The 24,609-nt window shown below is 43.0% G+C and overlaps 1 protein-coding gene across 1 annotated transcript in view; it reads right to left on the bottom strand.

Annotated features, from left to right (window-relative positions):
- VPS13A (vacuolar protein sorting 13 homolog A) overlaps nt 1-24,609 on the bottom strand; it is a 226,647-nt gene that overhangs the window by 28,283 nt on the left and 173,755 nt on the right. The window contains exons 56-68 of the mRNA XM_083186138.1: nt 23,995-24,141; nt 22,954-23,035; nt 22,515-22,584; nt 21,284-21,392; nt 13,812-13,925; nt 12,881-13,026; nt 12,713-12,794; nt 10,550-10,663; nt 8,183-8,258; nt 6,064-6,227; nt 4,119-4,164; nt 3,868-3,991; nt 2,843-2,957 (exon numbers count right to left, since the gene is read on the bottom strand). Coding sequence (XP_083042264.1) covers nt 2,843-2,957; nt 3,868-3,991; nt 4,119-4,164; nt 6,064-6,227; nt 8,183-8,258; nt 10,550-10,663; nt 12,713-12,794; nt 12,881-13,026; nt 13,812-13,925; nt 21,284-21,392; nt 22,515-22,584; nt 22,954-23,035; nt 23,995-24,141 — 1,389 coding nt within the window. The remainder of the gene's footprint in view (nt 1-2,842; nt 2,958-3,867; nt 3,992-4,118; nt 4,165-6,063; nt 6,228-8,182; nt 8,259-10,549; nt 10,664-12,712; nt 12,795-12,880; nt 13,027-13,811; nt 13,926-21,283; nt 21,393-22,514; nt 22,585-22,953; nt 23,036-23,994; nt 24,142-24,609) is intronic.

Raw genomic sequence — 24,609 nt, 5'->3', positions numbered from 1 at the left:
ATAACCATAATAGCTAAAGTGGCAAGGCCAGGAGGACACATTGGGAGAGATTTAATAGGATGCAATTTTTTCGCGAGTTTTAAAATCGCATCAAATTGCACATGTAAAATGTGCGATTTTGTAAGCAAACTCGCAATTTTTTTTTAGACAAACTTAGAATGCACATGCGATTTAGTGCAAATTTTAGTAAGGAAAAAGTGCAGTTTTTAGTAAAGAAAATGCAATTTTTAGTAATGATAATGTGCAATTTTTAGACTTGCAATTTTTTGAGACATGAAAGTGTGCGATAAATGCATCAATCCTTTAATCCAATGCCCGGTACACACCAGGGCGACCCGCTCACGATGCACATCGTGAGCGGGTCTTCCGACCCGCTCACAATGAGCACCGTGAGCGGGTTCCGATCGCGATCCGCACCCGGGTGTATGGTCATTTTCAGATCCTACCTGCTGCAGGTAGGATCTGAATAACGACCAACCGAACCGCGGGGCCGCACATCGGATTGGGATCGGACCAGAACAGGCAAAAAAGGGCCCAATCTACGTCCAATCGGTCGGGATTGGATCTAGCTTGATGGGATTGGGCCCTTGTCGTCCTGGTGTGTGCCCTGCATTACTGTAATAGGCATAGAATAGCCTGCCAACCACTTTGCAGATACTGATTTAAACCTAATTTAGGCATGGGCCTACTTGCTAAGGAGTATTCCATTGGTACCACTTTCTGAGTAGCATACAGATAAATGCTGCAGCTCTGTGACTTGAAATGGTTTATTTGTCCACGTTTTACTTATCTGCTCAGAATATTGCCATTGACAGAGCTCTGCCTTCATTACACAGTGATGATTTCAGTCAATTGTAGCATTCATCAACATTGTCAGACCATTTCTTCATGGCAGCTCATACTCAAAATGAGATAATGTAGGTAGTCCTATATCTAAGCACTTGAGCGTTTATGTGACGTGCCTTGTCATACGGGTTCATTTACGTAAGTACCTGATGAATATAACCAATTATAAGTCTGGTCTAACCATTGGTTAGGTTAAGGTTAGGGTTAGGCTGCTGGGATGGGAAGTTAGACACTAAGAAGGCAGGTTAGGGCTGATGGGTAGTTAGTTTTAGGTGGGTTAGGGACCAGAAAAGAGGCTTGGGGGGGGGGGGGGGGGGGGGGCTAGGACTAGGCTGCGGCGAGGGAGGGTTAGGGGAAAGTTTCAACTTCATTGGATTAGGATTTCCCATCAACAAAAGAAAAACACCACCCATTTGTTAAGGTGTAACATAAATAAAAAATAATAGAGTGTTTGTGTTCTATAAACCTAACAATTCCATTAACGTTTTACTCAGAAAGAAATGTACTGTTTTTTCTTTTCTTTATAATTTTTTTATCAAACATTATAAAAGTTGTAAAAAAAAAAAAAAACCTTACAAAATACTTCACACTTTAAAATAGATAAAGGACAGCTTTTAGAATACAGTGTAACAGTGTTAGTGAAATGGGATAGAAATGTACAAATGTGTCCTCATAGATCTATCCCCAATACACCACCCAGTCCAAGATGCCTGGTGGGACTGAACCGCCAGGTCCTGAGCGACTCTGCTAACATTGGGAGTCTTCTTTTTAGAAAATAGACCTTAGTCACATTTTTATGACACTTGCATATCGGTGTGTTTACTGCACGGAATAGAAAAAAGTTGCAACTTCTTAATTGTAGCATTTTGCATACAGATTCAAAGACTCAATCGCACACATATATGCAAATGTCATATCAAATTACTCAGCACAGTCTCTTGGTGCATCTAATGCTGTGTACACACGGTCCGATTTCCTTTCCGATGTTAACGATATAGTCAACATCGGATCGGCATCGGATCGGAATCGGATGCAGATTGCAAGGGTTTTAACCCTTGCGATCCCGATCCGATCCCAATGCGCGTTCACGTATCGGAAGCCAGAAACTCTTGGCTGCCTTGTCTATATAGTGCAGATCTGCACTATATAGTCAAGATAGGATGCAAATCGGATGTGCCTTAAGATCCTATCCACGATCCTATCTGATCGGATCGTGGATAGGATCTTAAGGCACATCTAATGGTGTGTACACACCATAAGACTAAAGCAGCCCATACACGCTGCTTTGTGGGTGTGTTTGCTTTCCGTGCTGTACTAGCACGGATCACATTGCATTGCATTGCATGTGCATCCGTTTTGCATGCAATGCGATGCAATGTGATGAAACCTAAGTACAAAAAGTATGTGCAAGCACATACTTTTTGTACTTAGGTTTCATCACATTGCATCGCATTGCATGCACAACGGATGCACATGCAATGTGATCCTTGCTAGTACAGCACGCCCACAAAGCAGCGTGTATGGGCTGCTTAAGTCTTTTTTTTTTTTACAAACAAGGTGCAAAAAGACACTCAGCACTGGCAGAATCTCATGGGAGCTGGTGCATGGAGAGGGGGTGTTTGGTGTTATTGTACCAATGATGTATTGCAGCATCTGTAAAATAGGACATTGATGAATAGAATACAGGCCAATCAGATGCCTCCTATAGTTTAGTATATGCTAGTACTATCCAACTGACCCAAAATAACTTTTCTAGAGACAATAATTCTGCATGGGTCCAAAAGTCCAAGTATACACGAAAATATCCCCTTTATAGCTATTATCGGAGAGCAACAATTCCTAACATGGTGTGAAAATAGTAAATTAGCATGTTGGATTATAATGTATTCTTCATTTAAACTTTGTACTTAGATAAAAAGCTCAAAAGAAAACTGCTTTATAATCTATTTCTGAAACTTGACAAGGATTATGGATTTTATAACTCCGTTGCCATCACCTGTAGCATTTGGCTGCCAGTGCCTTCTCTCAACTTGTACGGCCGTATCACTCCATCTTCATGTATAAATCGTGGGGGGCGCAGGCTCTCCACCTCTTCTGAAGTGACCGTAGCACTGTAAAAAATAAAATAAAAAGGCCAGAAGAAAGATTAGCGCTCATCGAGTTGATTGGAGGGTGTCTATCGCACAAGTTCCTGTCTTCGGTAATATCTCGATAATAAATAGGAAAATCCATTGAAATGAATCATGATTAAAAAGAACACTACCATAAAAGTTACTACAAGGATGGTGTCAATAGGATAAGGCTGGCAGGTACAGTATCTCATTTAGAGAAAAGGTAGTAACTGCAGTACTAAGGTGCTTGGTATGATGGTATGCTTGGTTGATGTGAAAATAGATAATACCGTACAGTATGTGTAGGGGGTGGGCTAATCTATGAATTGCTCTGTGCTTGCAGGTGTGTGTATGTGGATGCCTAGGGGATACTTTGCAGTAGGTGTGCTATGAAATAAAGGAAAGGATTGATAGGAGGGGGAAATAAACTCTTTTTTTCCCCAGAGTGATCAGAGTGCTCATAAATGCATACATTGGATCTGCTCTTTTAGGGAGAACAGTTGCGGTATAGATGTGGTATAGATGTGGTATAGAAGTGGTAAGGTGTGCAGTGCACTGTGAGGGACGTAAAGGTAATCCTCCAGGGAGCACCTTTATTCATGCAGTTCAGGGATCAGCGCGCCCCCTATTAGCCTTGTGGCCTATCAAACTGGACAATGTTTCTATAGTGCTTCAGGGTATATGCAGCCAAACAATGTAGCATCACTGTTATTTGCAGCTACTTGTACACCCCCCCCCACGCACACACACACACACACACACGCACACACACACAAACCTACTTACCAGGGCGAGAACTTTGTATCATTCTTACTCTTATTCATCTAAGCAACTAGTTACAACAAAAGTACAAACAGGCATGCACCTGGTATGCACACACTGAATTAAACACTGCATACAACAGATTTACCTTTTGATGCCCTGAAACGTGCTGCTGGCCATGTCTATGATACCTCCGGTTGGCCTGGTGACAGCACCCACTAATCCTTTGCCAATGCCTTTAAAAAATCCAGCTGCTCCTTCTTTCTGAGCTCCTACAAAAAACCATTTCATGATATTTTAGAGATCGTGGCACACACACAGGCGCACACGCACACACACACACACACACACACACAAATACTCAGAGCACTGTCAGATCACTGCAGTAATTCACTGTACCTTTAATTGGCTTTGTAACAATCCCAGTTATACCACTGACAAAGCCCTGGAGAAAGAAGAACATAATGATTCACACTCATAGAACGTGACAGATTTAAACACACATTAGAAAGAAAAGTAATTGTAAGACAGATGACAGCATAAAAGCTGAGACTTACAAACATATTTTTCTATGATCATATTTGCTTTAACAGCAATTGATCATTTTTTCTGCTGACATTTCTGGTTCTCCAGTAAACGATGATCCTAACTAAGGGTGCCGGACGGCTCACCAACAGTCGGGATTCTGACAGTCATTACTCCAACGTCGGAATCCCGACTGCTCCCTCGTGGGGGTCCACGGCCCCCATAGAGGGAGCATGCTCGCAGCGTGACGAGCACAGCGAGCCCGCAAGGGGCTTCATTGCGCCCCCCGCTGTGCAGTCGGGATTCCGACGTCGGAGTAATGACTGTCGGAATCCCTACTGTCGGTGTGTTTATACCACACCCCTAACTAACATGACAGTTACCAACAAGGGTTTATTCCCCTCCAGTATGCAATTGAATAACTTGTTGGTGGAGTGAGTGCACCATGTGTGTATTCCCTTCTCCTTGCCCACAGGCTCTATCTTAACTTAAGCAAAGGGTTTACTTGCTAGGAAGTAAAAAAAAAACTAAAAAAACACAATGGTTTTGGGGGCACAGTTGCTATACTTAAAAAAAGAAAAATCTCTGGACAAACTGAAAAACATTTGTGTGTTTGGCACAACTATCTGGTTACATCAATTTAGCAGGGTCCATTCCTCTGTACTTTGCATTATTTATCACTCTGAGTCTGAGATTTCCTGCTGCCATTGTTTTTCTAATGATACTTCTGCTGTCACATACGTAAGCCGAGGAGAGATATGGTCATGCACAAATTAATAACAAGTGCCGTGTTATGTATATTGATGGTTTGAGTGCAAGAGATTTTTTATGCCAGGTTTTCTATGGCTGTGGTTTAAGTCTAAGCTCCCCTGTAGGATAAAGGAGGTAAAAGCAGCCCTTGCTCGTACATATATTGAGATATTATTATAGTTGTGACACAGGTGAATACAAAGTCCAGCTATAATTTCCTGCGCCACTCATACTCTGGATATAATGAATGGATTGCAGTGTTCTTCTGTAGGTTAAATAACAGGAAGTTTGGTGCACTAAGAGAAACTGCCCACAGTTATAGGTAAAATCCCCAGGTGTGTATCACTAGGTGGACAGTGTCTAGGTCGACCATGAATTGTCGGAAGTGAAAAGGTTGACACATACAAAAGGTCAACATAAGCAATAGGTTAACTTGAAAAATGGTTGACACATTAAAAGGTTGACATGCATTTTTCGACATCTATGGACATGGACCCCCAATTAGTGTAATGCCTTCTAGCGCCACGCTCTGGGCATAGTGCTTCACTTGGCACACTTTACCATTCTCAAATGTAGTCCACGTGTATCATAATGTATGAAATGTAATGTTCATTATAGACCATGTAGGCCATTGCCATGTTGTCCTATTGCTTAGGTTGACTTTTTGTCAAGGCCGACCTACAGTTGGAGCCCCTGTCAACTTTGTTCCTTAGGTCGTGGCTAGCCATGGCGATCTTATTCTTCTCAGCAGCATAACAATATATAGAACAATACAGTAGGGGATTAGCATAGTAATCATATTACTCACTTAATCCAATTAACAGGCTAAATGAGGAGGGCTCTATCTGTAGTGCATGTCGACCTTTTGACCATGTCAACAAATAGTGGTTGATTTATTGACCTAGTCGCTGTAGACCTAACAACCGGAACCCAAAATGTTCAATAGTAAATTTGTCTGTCCGCTATGGAAAGTATACCTGCTCATCATTAGGAAATAAAATAGCACAAGATTAATATTTCATAAGGAACAGTCATCATCAGAAACACATATTCCAAAACTGTTCCTTACAGATACGAGGCCTTTCCCTCCACGTGTAAGGCCTTCCTTGATTCCACTTGGCTGTTTGTTCATGGCTTCTCTCCTCTTTTGTTGGTATTCCTCATCCATGGTTATAGCCGCTACACCTTTAGCCATTGCACTCGTAATACGGGATGCTGCACCAGCCAAACCACCTAAGAAAATAATATCTCATGTTTAAGATGAAAATGGTACCACAATGGTACCGTATTCTACATACCAGGATTATGAGGCAAACATATATCATGCAAGAAATGTTGCTTTACAAAGGCCATTTATGAACTTGTATGCTATTGCTAAACAAGGTATCTCAGTGGTGGTAACCACACTAATCATGGGGCATTAATACCTCTTAATGGTCCTTTATACAATAAAGAACAGACCATATGTTAGACACCAAAGCATACAGCAGGCAGAACTATGCACCTCAGCTTAATTTTGAGCTAAATGGCAAAGGCTGGGAATACTAAAGTACATGTGATTTCTTAGTTTATTATTAGTAATTAGCAACATTCTCCCTATTCACATTGTCATTATGGGGTATTGTGTGTAGAATTTTGTGGGGAAAAAATAAAATTACACCATTTTGGAATAAGCCTGTAATGTAACAAAATGTGGAAAACGAGAGGTGCTGTGAATACTTTCTGGATACACTGTCCTATGTATATGTGTGTGCATGTATGTGTATATATAATGTATATATACACAAATACACACTTTGTATCCTGAAGACGGGGTCACAGAACCCCAAAACATCGATTTGATGGATTAAAGTTGTCCTCTCATTCACCTTTCATCAAGTCTTCGAGTGCCACTTCATTACCTTGTATACAGTATACTGGAGGATTTATTTCCTCCCTAAGGGGGCACCGGAGCAAGTATTACCTTCTATGCAGCAAGCCCTGAGTGACGGGTCCACCATCGTTACATACACACACACACACACACACATAAATACACACTCACACACAAACACCAGTATCAGTATATCTACAGTATCATCTCTACATATATGTCTAATGTCCATGTGTCTCCGAAACACTGCCATCTACCTCTCACATGCACAAACACAGAGGCAATCACAAGGTGGCAGACTAGCTTTCGAAGCATTTGCATCGAGCGGGCTTACTAGTATAGCATAACAGGAAAAAGTAAAAAAGTTATACAAACTTCATTCCCACATTCTAGGTTGAAGCACCTTTCTATGACAATGAACTAAATGAAATGTAAATGGCTAGCCCGTCAGTGTTACAGTTACTGTACATACTGTAGGGAACAATCTATTCGTACATCCAGATTCAAAGATGAAAAAACAAAATCCCAGCGAGGCAGCTGTCACGGCATTCTCCATCAGAGATAATTCCATACTGTGCACCCACCTATGGTTATTGTGAAAAGCTCACTAGACAGCTCTTTGTACAGTAAGCTCTGTATCAGTAAGATACATTTGTTTTATGTCCTTATTATGTAACACCCCCCTCTCTCTGTTACTATAATACATATATTTTTTCAAATAGAGTCTGTTTATTTAAACATTTTGACAAGTTGTAAGACATACCACTACTTTCTTCTGCAGGAAACAAGTACAATATCTGAGCTGGTATCCATTACATCAACACGTTATCATGTCAATATAAATAATGTTCACCTAAGAATGTCAACATGGTTTAACTTAAGATCCTCAGATGGCTGGTCTATGTATGTCCTTGGTCGGCCCAACCGGGCTCGGACATAACCATTCAAGAGCGCAGAGAAGACAACCAAACATGACTAGCTAAAGGAAGTAAAAGTAATAGCAAGGCTTCCATAGGTGAACCTGCGTAAGAATCATTAACATCCTCAGAATGTCGACATGTTCACAATAATGGCATCTGAACGTTGCCATGTGAAAAACTGACATAATTAGAATGCCGACACATTGGCGCTCTGAACTGCTCTGCCAGATAAATTCATTGGACTTGTGCCTTGTATTAATTACAAGTCTGCTGGTGTGCACCAAACTGTACCCACATATCCAGCAAATCAAACATGTCAACTGCACATCATAATATGGATTGCTATCTTATCTAGTAGCAAAATAGAAGGGGAGAAATTTTGTCGTTTAACTTACCGACTGCTCCTCCTACGAGAGCCTTTACTCCTAGAGCCATTCCCTCAACAAACTCTTCAGGCCCTTGAATTGCCCCCTGTGGGAGTATCACAAAACAGAACACCCAGTAAATCCTATGCACATTTACACACTACATGTAATAGCCTATGAGTTGCTAGAGGATTTTTGCCTTGTAAATGATTGCTGCTTTAAAAGAAATGTGCACACAATACCAAATATCTGGCAAATCGCATGCTAAAACATTTAGCCCTAGCAATTTTCAACTTGTATTAAGACTTTGGGGGTATACAATCCGTCAATCAAATCTGCATTTTCGCTTGAATTTACATTCAACCTATTCAATCCAAGTACCGATTTTTCGACTGTCGTAAAAATGAGTAAGGTTGAAAAACACGTGGATCAGCAAATTACATGCCACGTGTTTTAGTCGGAAATGCAGCAGTTTTCGACTAATTTCTGCCAACGCAGATTCGACTTTTCTGCATCAGCGGAAAAACCATCTTATAGATATGCATTGAATAGGCAAGTCTGGATTTTTCATTGAATACCCCCCCTCCCCCCCCATTTTTGTTCAAACAAAAGACAAACATCAGCAATCAGTGCCCTGGCCTTGGAGAGGATCACAAGGAGACAATATCATAGAGGCCCGTAAATGCTGTCAGATGCTGTCAGATGATAGTTATACCAGATAATGGGACACATTTCCAATATCAGGTTGTGTGTCCAGCTTTGGTCAGTAGTATCGTTCTTTAAAAAGTTACCAAAGAGTCATCTTCATTCTGTACTAGCTGAAATACTGGAGAACTGGGCTCGCATAAAAATAAAAAAATGTCTGTACTTTGTCTACTTTTGCCACTGCAAATGGTATTCTTCTGATGATAATCTGAATTACTGTACATGCTGGCTATACAGGGGTGTGATGTATGAGACCATAACTCTTTCAATACTTCACTTGCAGTGTAGCAACATGGCCACAAGCAGGAAATCCAAGCTACATGCATAGCCCATCAATTCATCACGTGGAGCAGTGGTTCCTAAAATCGGACCACAGGTTACCCAGCAGTAGCACTGTATGTCACCAACTGTCACATTTTAAAAACCCACAGCTGACCCGGAGAACATGACTTGTGTGGGGTTTTGAGGACCGAGTTTTGGAACCACTGGATATATTATATAGTTTGTAAAACTAGGAAGTGTATGGGTAAGCAGATGGCACTGCATGCTGTACACCAGGCATGTCCAAACTATGGCCCTTCAGCTGTTGTGAAACTACACATCCCAGCAGGCCTTGCAATTGTTTTATCATTCCCTAATAGGAAAAATGTGGCAAGGCATGATGGGACTTGTAGTTTTACAACATCTGGAGGGCCATAGTTTGGACATGCCTGCTGTACACAGATGTTTGTCGAAATTACAATCTAAAGATTTCATCCTTCTCACCACAGATCATTGGAGGAGTGAGTCCTCTATTCTGTGTATTTGCTTTATACTAAGAGTTTTTAATAATTAACATGGTATGTCTAAATGTGTTATTATGTAGAATTTCAGTAATCAAACTTCAATAGTTGTTCTAATATAATGGAAATATGATAATGGTCACACTGGCTATAATACCTAACTATAATACAGTAAGCAAAATATAATTACAAAATGTCTGGCACAACAATTACCGATATGCTAAGCAGTGATGGCAATAATATTCTGAGGCCAGTAAGGTGGATATAACATGCTTAAATGGGTATTCAATGTGTGCCGATATTTTTGTCGGTATACATCTAGTCAGTGCAGCCATTTTCAACCCCAATGAAGCCCGTGCAGATATGATTTTTTTTTTTAAGTCGAATCTGCATTGTTGAAAACAGATGCTCAATTGTCAAATCTGCGTCTGTTTTTGACAAAACACCTATGAATTCGACAGTCCACGAGTATTCCGACTGTCAGAACATTTCAGAGAGTCGGAAGATTGAATTTGGGCTGTCAAATTGGCCCATATTAAGACTGTCAAAAACACTGAACACACTCCTAAGTGCTGCTGACTATGATTGGTTAGCTTGTTACTAACTGTACAGTGCACATAAGACTTGGGTGTACAATGAATGTTAGATTTTTTTAGAACTGATAAACAGTTGCATTTAAAAGAGAAATTATCAAAACAAGAAATGTTCGAACTATATGTCACAGTCTCTCTGGCTGTTATGGGCCCATCATGTTTGGTGTACCTGAGTCTACAAACAGCAATATATTTATGCACTGCTACCGCTGTCTATTAACAAACTGATTTATCATAGAATTACCACATACATTTAAATGCCGTGGGATGCCAGCAGCTAAAATGACTAGGTCAGAAATTAGAATAATATCCATTACCTGGTACGGTTCATAGAAAAATGCCTCTACACCTTCAGATAAATCTCGAAATAGACCAAAGGGATTCCCCAGCACATCAAGGCCAAGAACAAGAACATACATTTGCTTAATAGCCTACAATGTAAAAGAATAACTTGACATTATATACTGTTTTTATTTGTAACATCTTTCATCATTCTTTAATGAAATTCATTGTTGTAGATTAAAAGTCAACATTTCTTCACTTATTGAAAACTATATTTATTTATTTTTAAATTAGACATGAGCAGTGCACATAAGGGGTGATTCAATACCAAATGGATGGGGCCCGAAATCTGCCCTGTTCCGATGGTGGGTGGTCTGCGCAGACTCCCTGTGCAAACGCCTTCAGCGACTTTCTCACTGGCAGAAGCGTTTGTGCAGGTAGGGGAGGGAGGCGGACACCGACACGGAGCAGGGGAACGCCCGGTGTTTTATGGGTGTCTCCGTGAAAATGCTGGGTAGATGCCTGCTTGGGGTGAGACGGGCGGGCCCCGTCCCCTGTTCGGCGGACTCCGATGGAAATATAAGTTAGTTCTGAAAGGGAGAGAAATAATTTGTCAACTATAAAATAATTTCTCTCCCCTTCCGGTGCATGCGAGGGCATGTGTTCACGTACATCCCCTCGCATTGTAACGAGGGGACTAGGCAGGGGGGAGCAGACTTTCGGATGGGTGGCGCTAGGCCGCTCGCTAAGCAGTGAACGACTGCTGCTTAGCGAGCAGTCCTGAATCACCCCCATAGTGAGAGGACTGCTACATCTTCCGTACCTAAAGACTTAAGGGTCTTGATAACTAGACTACTACTCCCTTATATCACATGACTGGACCAGGTAACCAATCAGATATGTGGGAAATAATAAAACGTTTACCACGTTTCGGATTTGCTAGCTCTTTCAGCTATAAGGTATGGGAGTACAAAAGTCTCTTTATATCATTAATTAGTCCTGTTCTGCTGTTTCCCGTGTTGGTTTTGTGTGGGCCAGTGCCGTTCTACAGATGTGTCAGTTGCGCAAAATAGACTCTTCTGGCACGCCAGGTTCTGTGAGACTCACATTGGGTGTCTTTTCTGTGAAAAATATGTTTTAGTAACACAACGCGATGCATTTACTTTACACTTGTTTATTTGCCTGCGACTGAGTCTCTGAATCTGCATAGAACATGCTGCAATGCATTGGCTATGGCTTTTTTCTACAGTATGTCAATTGTTTTGTGATTTATATACAGTCCCAGTCACACACAGATATACAAGTTTCATATCAAATTAACCAGCAGAATAACCTTGTGCATCCTAGTCACATCACACTGCAACAAAGATGCATTTTCTGCACACAAAAAAAAAAGCTGATACAAGCGGAGTTGTGTAAACTCGCTCACCTCAGGCATTTTCCACTGTGTGGTGAATTGAGGCTAGAAGTATGAGGACACAACTGTCTATTGGTTCAAGATCACAAAACCAAAAGGTTTTTGTGATTACATTTTTAATTAAGGATTTGAAATTTGTGCATATTTTGATCAAATTAAATATATTTCTATAAATGTTGTAGCCACGCAGTTTAGTACCTGCCTAAATTTGCATAGCGTGCACTGTTTATGCACACTGCCCTGGTCAGCCAAGGGCTGTCTTTACCATTGCCCTGGTAAGGCTTGCTTGGCTGACCACTTGTTACTGGCAACGTTGCGGACATCATATCAAGTACTACTTTTATCAATAAAATCAGAACAGCAACTTGATTAAAAATATAAAGGCACAGGTATCATGTGTTAACTGCAGTGTATAAAGCGCATTAAAAAAGTGGGGATATCATCTTGAACTCATAAAAACTAATACAAAAGATATCAAGTTGCTATAAGAACAGTGCTAAGAGTGTGTTACGTGGTGTCAAAGTTGAATGGTTTTACTTCTATTATTAAATGATGTGTATTTCAGAGAATAATATTATTTACATTCATTTTAACTAAACTGAAGACTTTTGGAAGGCCAGGTTGCTCCTGCAAGGTGATGCTGGATATTTCCATTCAATATAAACAATTGCGTTTGACACAACTGGAAGTGGTAGAGTGCAGAGGTTCTGTAACCTATGTCTGTGGTAGTGAACGTGTTAAAGGGAAGGAAATCACATTATGTATATCAATATAAACTCACTTGTTTTGAATAATGCCTTATAACTTCCGTTTGCAGTTCTTGTCTAGAGTAAACTTGGTTCTGAATGTCAAAGAAAGCCAATCTACAAATAAATGTATGATGAACAACAATCATTTTAATTATACGCACACATGGCATCATACTACAAGGCAGACATGAAGCACTTACTTGAAAACCACATCTTGCACATCAGTCAGGGTGGCACCAATACTCTTCAGCAGGAGGTTTAAAGACTGGACCGGTATCAGCTCCTTATCTCGAAGTTCTTTATTCCCATCATCGCCAGCAGTACTTAGAGAAAAACTCAAGTGTAGCTTTAGGGGGATGAGTGTAAACAAACATTAAGCAAAACATACACAAAATAAATGTTATACAATCAGCCTGCTACATATCTGACCTGTGCAATAACAAACAAACCATACCTCCCAACTTCTGACCTGTAGAAATAGGGACACTCGCGCGGCTTCCGAAAAGGGGGCGGGGCGTATGCAAATGAGGTCGCGGCTTATGCTAATTAGCCATTACCTCATTTGCATACGAGAATAGACGCTGTGCAAATGAGGTTGCAGCTTATGCTAATTAGCCGCGACCTAATTTGCATACGAGAATAGACGCTATTCTACTAGATTGGGGGGTCTCCCAACTGCCACCCCCCGCAGCGGGACAATGCCTGCCGCGGGTGGGACAGCGGGACAGGACCCGAAAATCGGGACTGTCCCGCTGTAATCGTGACAGTTGGGAGGTATGAACAAACAGATGCAGCATGTTGGCCCATGTAACATTTTTTTCTATTGCAGAGTAAGTATTCCAGCATTAGAAAACTCGGGGACTGTGTAATCGACATGCCCTTGTACTGTATGTCGACAGTACACAACTTGGGTTGCCTCAGCAATATCTGAAGTCTGAGGTACAACATGAAAGGCTTAAAGCAAAACGTAGTGCATGACCCAGCCTACAAAGAAGCCTGCTCACCTATATAAGACTGGATTGCTTCAAGTTCTCTGCGGTACCTAGTTTTAAAACCTTTAGTTTACACAATGACTGCACATTCAGACAACATTACAATCTCAACTGTGCAATATCACAAGACTGTAATTACCTTTATGGGAGAGATGTGGAAATTTTCATAGAGGCTGAGCTGGGAGGTGCTTATTGAAGACACGGTGCTCAGTTCTGCTTGCAGAGACTCCACATCTTTTTTGAAAAGCTCAACCTATTGAAACACATTATTAGGATTACCATAACAAGTGAAAACAAGATACCTAAAAACAGAAGGCTCACAAATCAAGACCATATAATAATACCTGCTGCATGGGCACTTATGTACAACCTAGGTGTAAATAAGGGTAATGCCATTAATAGGTTGTATTGTTCCATTGCCCTTAAAACATACCGGTCACCGTAGTAAATGTTTTTTTGTTTTTTTACTATAGTTTTTAAAACAGTAATATTAGCAAATCAAAACACTTGTCTGGGGAGATGATCTGCCAATAAGTTTGGTATATAGTTACAGGGTAGTGTAGGACCCATGTGTACAGAAACTTAGAGACAGATTTATTAAGCTCGGTGAAGTGATAAAGTGTCTGGATTTTATCAGCCTCCAATCAGCTCCTAACTGTGAAGTTACAGACTTGCCTTGAAAAATGACAGGTAGGAGCTGAACCAGACACTATCACTTTTTATCACTTCACCGAGCTTAATAAATCTACCCCTCAGACCTTTACATCATAACGGAACAGAGGGGCAGATGTATGAAAGTCTGGTGAAGTGATAAACTGGTGATAAAGGGGGGCGTGGCTACGGCGGGAGCGGGTAGGACGCGTTTGGACGGAGCTCCCTGGCTAACCATCCGATACCCCATCCTGTGCCTCTTGCGACACCTGATTTCCCCGCCAGCGGCTGCCCGGAGACTCAGGCTTACCCCAAACTAGCCGCCCGCCCGACAGAATCGGTCCCGGCGTTACCGCCAGCTCGCCGGACCGAGGAGAGGACTGCGGCCTACCTCCCCTGCCGCACAGCGCACATCCGCCTGGACGCCCGCTGCTGAGGTCGCGCGACAGAGGTGACCTCTGAGAGCGACTCACCCGCCGATACCCTCCGCACGACGACGGCATCCATCGTGGGGGAAACATTATGCACCTCTCCACCCGGAGCCTGGTGAGTCCTGTGTCGCGGGCGCCATCTTGGGCTCAACGTTGCGCACATACAAGCGCACAAGCCTGCAGTAACCCCCTCAGAGGGGCTTCAGATCCCCTGCCTGCTGCACCTGTCCAGGGTGTTTCACCACAGACTTGCCATCGCCCTGCACTCCCTGCCCTGGTGAGGGTAGCTGATAATAACTCACACCCCACCAATAGATCCAGCACTATAATCTGCACCAACAGAGACTGCCTCAGCTGGGGAGGGGATATATTAGCCTGGCACCATTCAACCATGGTGAAACAGAATCATAGCACCTCTGCAGCAAAGCTGGCCAAATTTGCAAGGGGACAGGAGGCGAAGGGGCCCGCCGGCACCGCCAGGGGACTCTGGGCAAATCTCTGGGGACCCAACCAGCTCTGAAGCCCCCCCTGATGACACTTCACCTGCACCCCCATCCCTCCAACAAATCCTGGAGGCCATTGCTGGCACTGAGAAACGTTTGTCTGATAAAATGGAGAAGGTACAGTGCGACCTGTCCCTCCTTAGACAGGACGTGCAGCGCATCAGGGAGCGTGTGGGGGAGGTGGAGACCCGGGTTGAAGACGCAATTGATCCTATGAAAACCACAGTCTCTACCCTGACAGAGCAGGTCACAAGTATACAGAACAAACTAATGGACATGGAGGGCCGTTTGAGGAGAAATAATGTCCGTTTCGTCGGCCTGCCGGAGAAGGAGGAGGGCACGGCGCCAGAGGCTTTCTTGGAGGCCTGGCTTATCGAGTCATTTGGCAGAGAATCCTTCACCCCCCAATTTGCTGTCGAGAGAGCCCACAGAATCCCCACCCGTCCACTTCCTCCGGGGGCTCCACCCAGAACTTTTATAGCCAAACTCCTACACTATAAGGACCGTGACACGATCCTGCGTCTGAATCGCACCAAAGGCCCTATGATCAGAAATGGCGTCACCATCTCTACATTTCCTGATTTCGCCATAGAGGTACAGAAGGAGAGGGCCTCTTTCGTCCCCGTGAAGCGCAGGTTGCGAGACTTGGGCCTTCCCTATTCCATGCTCTTCCCGGCCCAGTTGTGGGTGGTGGCGGAGGGAGAGACAAAATTCTTCAGCAGCCCTCGTGAGGTGGCAGCCTGGCTAGATAGATTTGGTGCTCGCCAGTTGGCTCCGGCTTGATCCTCTACAACAGCCAGAAGAAGGACTCGATTTACACCTATCTGGACATTTCATTCTACTCTCTTATGCGCTCTCCAGGAGATCCTAAGACGCCTGAGTGGTACTGATGTTGTTTGATTAACGTGAATAGCATTAGAGATGTGTTACAATTGATTTGACTCATTATGCCTTATGCGGGAGGGGGAGGGAGGGGGGGTGGCGGGGGGAATGTTACTAAAATGTTATGTATTTTTTTTTGCATAAGTGTCACTTTAGACAAGTGAAAGCTCAATACATGGCCAGGGGGCCCCGATGCTTGCATTGGTAGTTATTAACTGATTGCTCCCATAGTTCGTTAGATATTGCTGACCCTTCTGGTCTCCATAGTTACTAGGTTAGGGTTACAAGTATGCCAAGGTTGGGGGAGGTATACAGGGTGGGGGTGTATTTTGTTGGGATTGTTTTTTCTATGTTTTCTTGTTTTTCTTTTTTCTTTCTCTCTATTAGTCATGCAAGGTATATTGATTTGATATGCACACAAATGAAGGGTATGATGTTCTTTGAAGCAATGGTTGTGGTATATTCAGGTCTACAAGGTGGCAGCACTGATATAACAGCTTTCTATGGCCCACGCCCTATAACTCAATATGACACAACTTAACATTTTAACCTGGAATGTCCGGGGGATAAACGATAGAGTTAAACGTACCCTAGTTCTTAAAATGGTTAGGAAGTACGGCTCGGACATCACCTGCCTGATCGAGACCCACCTGGAGGGCAATAGACTAATGTCCTTACGCAGGCCATGGGTGGGATGGGCATATCATAGCTCCCACACGACTCACTCTAGAGGGGTTTCTGTACTAATTAATAAATCTGTACAATTTGCATTGCTAGATCTTAAGACAGACCCACTGGGTAGGTACGTCTTTCTCCAATGCAAATTATACTCCCAGCCCTTCTTTATCCTGGCGGTCTATATCCCCCCCCCTTTCAACTATGATGTCTTAAAACAAGTGGCTGCCTATGTGGCCCAATCCCCCGATACACCAGTTGTATGCCTTGGGGACTTTAACAAACTAATGAACCAACGGCTAGACAGATGGTGGCCCCCCGGGTCCGTCCCTACTGAAGACCGCCCCACAGGTTTTGCAAAGTACGTAGAGTCGATTGGTTTAAGGGATGCCTGGCGACTAAAGCACCCCGCGGTCACTCAATACTCCTGCTTCTCTAAGACTCACCACTCCTTCTCGCGCATTGATCTAGCCCTAGTCACTCCCTCAGTATTGCCTAGACTCCAAGACATCTGCTACAAAGCAAGAGGTGTCTCAGACCACTCTCCTCTCATGCTGACGGTGGGGATGGAATGCCAGAGGGGACAGTCCTTCTGGAAACTACACCCCTCCTGGTTATTACAACTCAGAGAATCCTCGGACCTCCAGACTATGTGGGATGGGTACTTCGACATCAATATAGGTACAGCCCCTGCCCCGGTAGTGTGGGAAGCATTCAAGGCATACCTGAGAGGTACCCTCATATCCAAAATTGCCTCTATTAAACGAACACACAAAGCTAGGGGTATTGAACTGGAGGATGAATGTCGGCACACAGAGATCACACACTTAGAGGAGGGCTCAGAGGAGTCCAGGACAAGGTGGGAGCTAGCACAAGCTACCTGGGTTTCTCATCTGGAGGAGCGCAACGCCCGCATCCTATTATTTAAATCCCATAAACTTTACATGAATGCGGACAAGACAGGCAGCTTTTTGGCTCACCTGGTACACTTGGACCGCCCCACCAACTCTGTGGCCCAAATATTTGACACTGACGGGGTACTGAGGACATCCCCCAGGGAAATAGCGGATGTGTTTCTTACTTTTTACCAGGAGCTATACCGCTCACGTCTAAGATGCTCGCAGGGGGAACTCAATGACTATCTAGACCGCATTGACTTACCCACACTGCCCGAGGAGGCTAGATCCTCCCTCGAGGCACCTGTCACAATTACTGAAATAGAGGCTGCGATCAGGTCCTTCCCCGGAGGGAAGGCTCCGGGCGTGGACGGGGTTCCAGTGGAACTATACAGGACACACTTGGACTTGTTTGCCCCTAAGCTATTGAATCTATTCAATGACCTCCTTGACCTTAATGTCCTACCGGACTCTATGTCCGAGGCCATTATAGTCGTTATACCCAAACCCGGGAAAGACCCTGAACACCCTGACTCATACAGACCTATCTCCCTGATTACCACTGACGTCAAGATTTTGGCGAAGGTCCTGGCTATTCGGCTGAATAGTGTGATATTGTCCATTATTCATCCGGATCAAACCGGCTTCATGCCAGGTATGTCTACCAGTATAAATTTAAGACGGCTGTTTACACATATTCAGGCCACCCATGCGGAGGAAACGTACTCTGCTATTGTTTCGTATGATGCCAATAAGGCCTTCGACTCTGTCGAGTGGCCTTATCTATGGCAGGTAATGAGACGTATGGGCTTCGGCCCACAATACTTAAAATGGGTCCAGCTCCTGTACCTTCACCCGATGGCCAAGGTCTCTGTCAACAGTCATGTCTCACCTCCCTTCGCGCTGGGAAGGGGTACTAGACAGGGATGCCCCCTTTCCCCTGGTCTTTTTGCTATAGCTATCGAACCGCTTGCTTGCATTCTTAGGACACACCGAGACATTGTTGGGCTCCAACTGGGTCAGAGGACGGACACAGTGGCACTCTATGCCGATGACTTACTTCTCTTTTTAAAAGACTATAGGCTGTCTGTACCGATTGCTCTGCAGCTGATGGAGGAGTTTGGCGGCTTCTCTGGCCCCACTGTGAACTGGTCTAAATCCTCCATGATGCCCCTACGAGGCCCCCCACCGCTGGCCCCCCACCGCTGGCCCAGGGCACCCCTCTCCCACTTAGCTGGGTTTCCCACTTTAAATACCTGGGGATTAATATCACCAATACCAGTCAGGACTTTATCCCTAGAAACCTACATCCACTGCTGTCCGTCGTTAAGGACAAACTGTCGGTGTGGACCAAATTGCCCCTAAATGTCATCGGTAGGGTCAATTTAGTTAAAATGATTTTACAGCCCAAGATAACATACGTCTTAAATCAATCCCCGGTATACGTGCCTGCTTCCTTCTTTAGGCACCTAAATAGCTTACTATCTTCACTGATATGGGCTAATAAGCGCCCCAGGATCAGCGTCAGCACCCTTACTAGACCACGGACAGATGGGGGTCTGACTTTACCACAATTCAGGCTATACTACTACGCTGGCCAGCTCTCGCACCTTAGACATTGGATGCAGGACACTGACCAGAGTTCGCTCCCGACCACATTCTTGCATCAAATATGCCCCGACATCTCACCCTCGCAGCTACTCCTGGGTGGGAAGATACCTGGGGGGGGCCCCTCGACTGGTGGTCCAGGCCATCAAGATATGGCAGGAGGTCCAATCCTTGATGGTATACCCGGCTATAGATCCTGGAGCTCCCCTCTGGCATTCTACCAAATTACCTGAACTTGCTTGCTTGTCGGGCAGGAGTCTGTGGTCATCTGGGGGAGTGGTGACGATTAGACAACTATATGAGGCAACCGTCCTAAAATCTTTTCAACAGCTAAAGGAGGAATATGGGCTATCTCAGGTGTACTTCTTTAGGTACCTGCAGTTGCGCCACGCCCTTAATACTCAGTTTAATAATAGTCCCCCTGTGCTACTATCCTCTCCGGCAAAAATATTCCTAGCTAATCTTTGACAGGTCAAAACCATCTCTCTAGCCTATTCATTTCTGTTATCCTTTCTACATAAGGACTCGCTTCCCGCCTTAAAAACCAAGTGGGAGGTCGATGTGGGTGCTTTTGAGGAGGAGGAGTGGGAGGAGGCACTGGCATCACCACGTTATGCCACGGCCTCCGCAAGATTCCAACAAGTCCAGCTATTCATTATACACAGAACATACCTAACACCGTGCACTATGGTTAAATTCGGTGGACGGGCCTCCCAGGCCTGCCCAAAGTGTGGCTTCACACAGGGGAACCTATGGCATCTCCTCTGGGAGTGTCCCCTGGTTAACTCTTTCTGGGTGACGGTTAAATCAATCATTATATCAACTGGGATATCTGGGCAAACCTTGACGCCCAAGATGTGTATATTGGGAAGTAAGGAAAACACATCATTGAATAACACTGAGGGACAATACGTGACCAACCTGTGTTCCCTAGCTAAAGTTGTCATAGCTAGGCATTGGATGGCTAGCTCGGGACCCACGATTGTGGAGTGGAGAGCTCTAGTTAACACCACCGCACAGCACGAAAAATATGTATACATGTCTCGGGGTACCCTGCCTAAATTTGACAAAATATGGGGCAGGTGGCTGGAATCTCCGCACTCCGCACATTCCTGATGCTACAAAGCTTGGCTATAACGTTAATTGTAGACGCTGATAACCATATCGCTCATATACGTGTAAGACCTGATCAACCCAAGATTATGTGTAGATATACCACCCTAAATGGGATTGAATCCCTACTATGCACATTAACTAACGACTAATGTTCTCTCTCTTTCTTTCACTTCTTCTTCTTTTCTTCTAATTTTTTTTTTTTCTCTTAATGTATAACTCAAACTAAAATTTAAAAAAAATAAATCAAAATATTGATATTCAGTCAGAATAGGATGGCGATATCATCTCTCTTTATCAATTGATTCTTTATTATACTTTAAATACATATGTAAAGTGACGATATTGTATGTGAACACAATGTATATTTTGACATATAATGTTTGATTTTGATTGACTGTTTCACATGCATATTGCTTGATTTGATGTCCTGTTCTGTATTTATGGCCTGTGAAATAAAAATACTTTATTAAAAAAAAAACTGGTGATAAAGTGGAAGTTGATAACGCACCAATCAGCTCCTGTCATTAACATGGCAGTTAGGAGCTGATTGGCTGGTGCATTATCACCTTCAATTTAATCACCAGTTTATCACTTTACTAGGCTTAATAACATCCACCCAGATTTTTTTCATTGTTTTATAGTAAGTTTAAAAGCAGTGTATATTTAAAGAAATCTTTTATGCCCCAATGTAAACAGGCCCTGTTTAAATGTATTTTATATATAATATCCTTATAAGACATTTTTTATTGAATACAAACGGTCAGGAAGCTGTATTTTTACTTTACTGAACTACTAAATAACTTTAATAACTAAAATATGACAAAAGAAACAGCAGATAATCACACTTACAGCTTGATCTTTAGGTACATCTCCATTCTGCGTAAAGATGTCAGCAAGGGCATACAAAAACCCCAGATCTATCCGTAGATCCATTTCTTGAATCAAAACCTTGAAGTACCTGTTAACAAAAAATAGCATACTGACCTACTAGAAAGACATAGTCCAGTAATATTTTTCAGTTGGATGGATAAGGATTATGTATAAGAAACAAAAACAAAGACAATATACGCATGAAAGTGCCCCTCTTCACAGATTTTACAAACTTTTTGATGCTATCATGCAACCACTAACAAAAAAAACAAATGCTAATAAAGAGGTGTTTATTGAATATATATTCCACTCATCTGCCATTTAAATCTTCAAACTACAGCATCAATGGTACTAGTAGAGATATCCTATTGCATTAAGTCATATAGGCAAAGCATGATGCCACCATCACTGCTTAGGGCCTGATTCACCAACTAGATGCAGTAGGAATTAGATTGCAATTGACCAATATTTTTTTTTTTTTCTGTTGGTTTACAGGCTGCAAACATTTGGGGGTGCGGCAACAGTGAGCATTTGATGGCATAGCAAAGCCAGCGCCATCAGATGCAGAGTCACTTGCCTCAGCAGCTTAGTTGTGCGGGACAGCCTGACCAGTATTCAAGTATTTAAGTGTGTGTAACTAATTTTATAGGACTTTCTGATAAATTACATGTTTAGGATGGAGTATGGCCAGTCTCTCAGATGATCTGACTCTGAAACAGGCAACATACACCTGGTCATGGGAGAAGCAGTCACCCCTCAGATCTACCTCAGCCACTTTCTATCTCCACCCATGAGCTTTGTTAATGGTCATGCATAGCAGACCTTGACCGGGAACTGCAGCCCTTTGAACTGGAAGTGGTAGTCTGATGTTTCTCCCTGGCCGACGCCTGTGAATATTGTCGCTTCAATTACATGTTTGTGCAGAGTCTTCATCTGCACATTTTGGGTGGATTCAAGTTGCGTGGAAGCATTACATGGGCGCTTAACTTGAGATAGAGTACATGAGGTGGTATTGCAGGTGGGTTCAGAGTATGCAGAAAATGCATAAACAACCAAAAAAATTTCACCCCTATTTCATACCTTTGGGGGTGGAATTTTACAAAAATACCTTCTTAGTCAGTGCCACCATCACAAAAGAAAACTACTGTAGTTATTGGAAATGATTTACTTTCTGAAATTCTTTCAGACATCACTAAATGGGCTTACTTACTTTATGCGGGAGATTTCAGAGTGTCCAGCTTTTCTCATCACAATACTCACATCAGTGAGAGGTTTTGGTTCTGCAACAGCATCAGAATGAAATATAAGGTTCTATGCTTTAGCCTTTTCCCATCTACCTACAGTATGCAGCACTGTTGCTCCCTAGTATAACCAACAACAATGTGCAGTATGAGGTGCTTGCCTGCTTCAAGAGCATGGAAATTACTGCTGTGTATTACTGAGTTGAAAACTACACATTAACAAATAGAATGATTATAACCCGATCCTTGCCGAAAACAAGCCCTCCTCACCGATTAAAGCTCCTCACATTGAATACCGCCCAATATAATATATTTTATCTTAAAAATTAAGTATACCCAACATCATACTTTATACACTTACAAGTGATAAATTAGAAAAATCACAAACATTGCAAGGAATAAACAAACCTGATTCCATGGTTACAGACTTGGGTGGAGTTATAGGGTAAAAGACAAATGGAAATATGGCTCCAGGAAGTTGATTTTGTATCTGGCAAAACATAAAAAAAATTATGAATGCTAAAAACAGATTGCATGTGAGAAAAGCACACAACCACATCTACCAGAGAGATTGAAAAGCAAATGACACCTGAATAAGTGCGCCAGCTGAACCTGGTCACTATAATCACCAAGGGCAGGAGGAATTACAGTGGTGCATGTATGATCAATGGGCCTAAGTTATGTTTGTATGCAATTGTGATTTTCTTAGCTACGGAAGCTGAACCCCAGGAAAAAAAAAAAAGACGCACCCCAGAGCCGTCACAAACTCATTCGTAATTGCGTAAACATTCGCAGCCTGTAGGCAAAAACGAGGAACACCTGAGGTAAAGGCTTGTCTATGGCAGACTAAGCACAACACTGTGGCTGAATGCAGATACACACCCCAAAAACAGTAAAGACATGTCTCCGTTTTGCCAACCACTTTATACCTTCAAAATATACCCTTTTCTGTCAATCACTTTGACACATAAATCACATGTATTTTTAGTAGAATGTTGTATTAGCGCTCAAATTAGGAGTGATATGTTCACAAAGGGGGTGCTAAGGGTGGTCTAGGCTCTATGCGAGTAGCTAGTATATATGGTACTTAGCGCTTACCTTCTATATGTCGCTGTCTATGTTAGTGTGTGTGTTATGATATATGTAAGCTCTGTTGGTATCTAAGCACACTATGGCAAAACCATGTGCACTGCAGGTGGGGCAGATGTAGCATGTGCATAAATCACGCAGATGGGCCCTTTTCACTTGGTGGCAGTGGGAATAGTGAAACACAGCCTGCTAGGAGCTGATAAATATGTCTCTTAAACTGTAAGCTCTAATGCAGTAGTTACGGCTGTGAATTATTAAATAGTCACAGTAAAGTAAGAATTAAATGGGTTATATATATATATATATACAGGGCGTGTGTGTCTATTATACATATATACAGAGGAGCAGGTGGACATTTACCTGTATTCTGTAGATCTGCAGTCTGACTGACGTCTGATGAGCAGATGCAGAGTATTCTAGCTTCAAAGCCGGCAGAAAGCTTCTCCTCACTGGTGCTTGTGTTGGTTGTAGAAATTTCATGCCTGAGAAACTGGGGGTTAGGCACACCTACAATATTACCAAAGGGGGGAAAACATACATGTAATGTAACTATCCATAGAGCGTACTATACCAAACTTACAACAAGGAAACACATACTTGAAATTCAGTATGAATATTTATTGTCTGGGTTGGTTCAAGATGCGGATACCAGAATGTATACAGGTACTAAAATGCCCACAGCAGATTGAATCCCGAAATGTTGACATTTTTCCTACTGACTTAATAATAAGCACGGTCTGGTATTCCTTGTGAAAAATGTAAGCTATTTAGTATGTACCTTTCTAAGGGAATAGGATTACTTTACCGGCTAAGGGGGTTATCCTGGTCCGCCCGCAAGGACCATACATATGCACGGGGACGATGTTTTGCGCATGCGCTGCCTCTTTTCTGCGCATGCTCCAGGTGTGTGCGGACACAGCAAGCAGATTGTGCTCGCTGTAGTGGATAGTTGCGCCCATGGGAACGTCCAGCGTT

This window comes from Crinia signifera, chromosome 1 (assembly GCF_055691185.1).
Source record: "Crinia signifera chromosome 1, ASM5569118v1, whole genome shotgun sequence".
NCBI classification, from domain to species: domain Eukaryota; kingdom Metazoa; phylum Chordata; class Amphibia; order Anura; family Myobatrachidae; genus Crinia; species Crinia signifera.
This window is presented reverse-complemented; position numbering and strand designations above follow the sequence as displayed.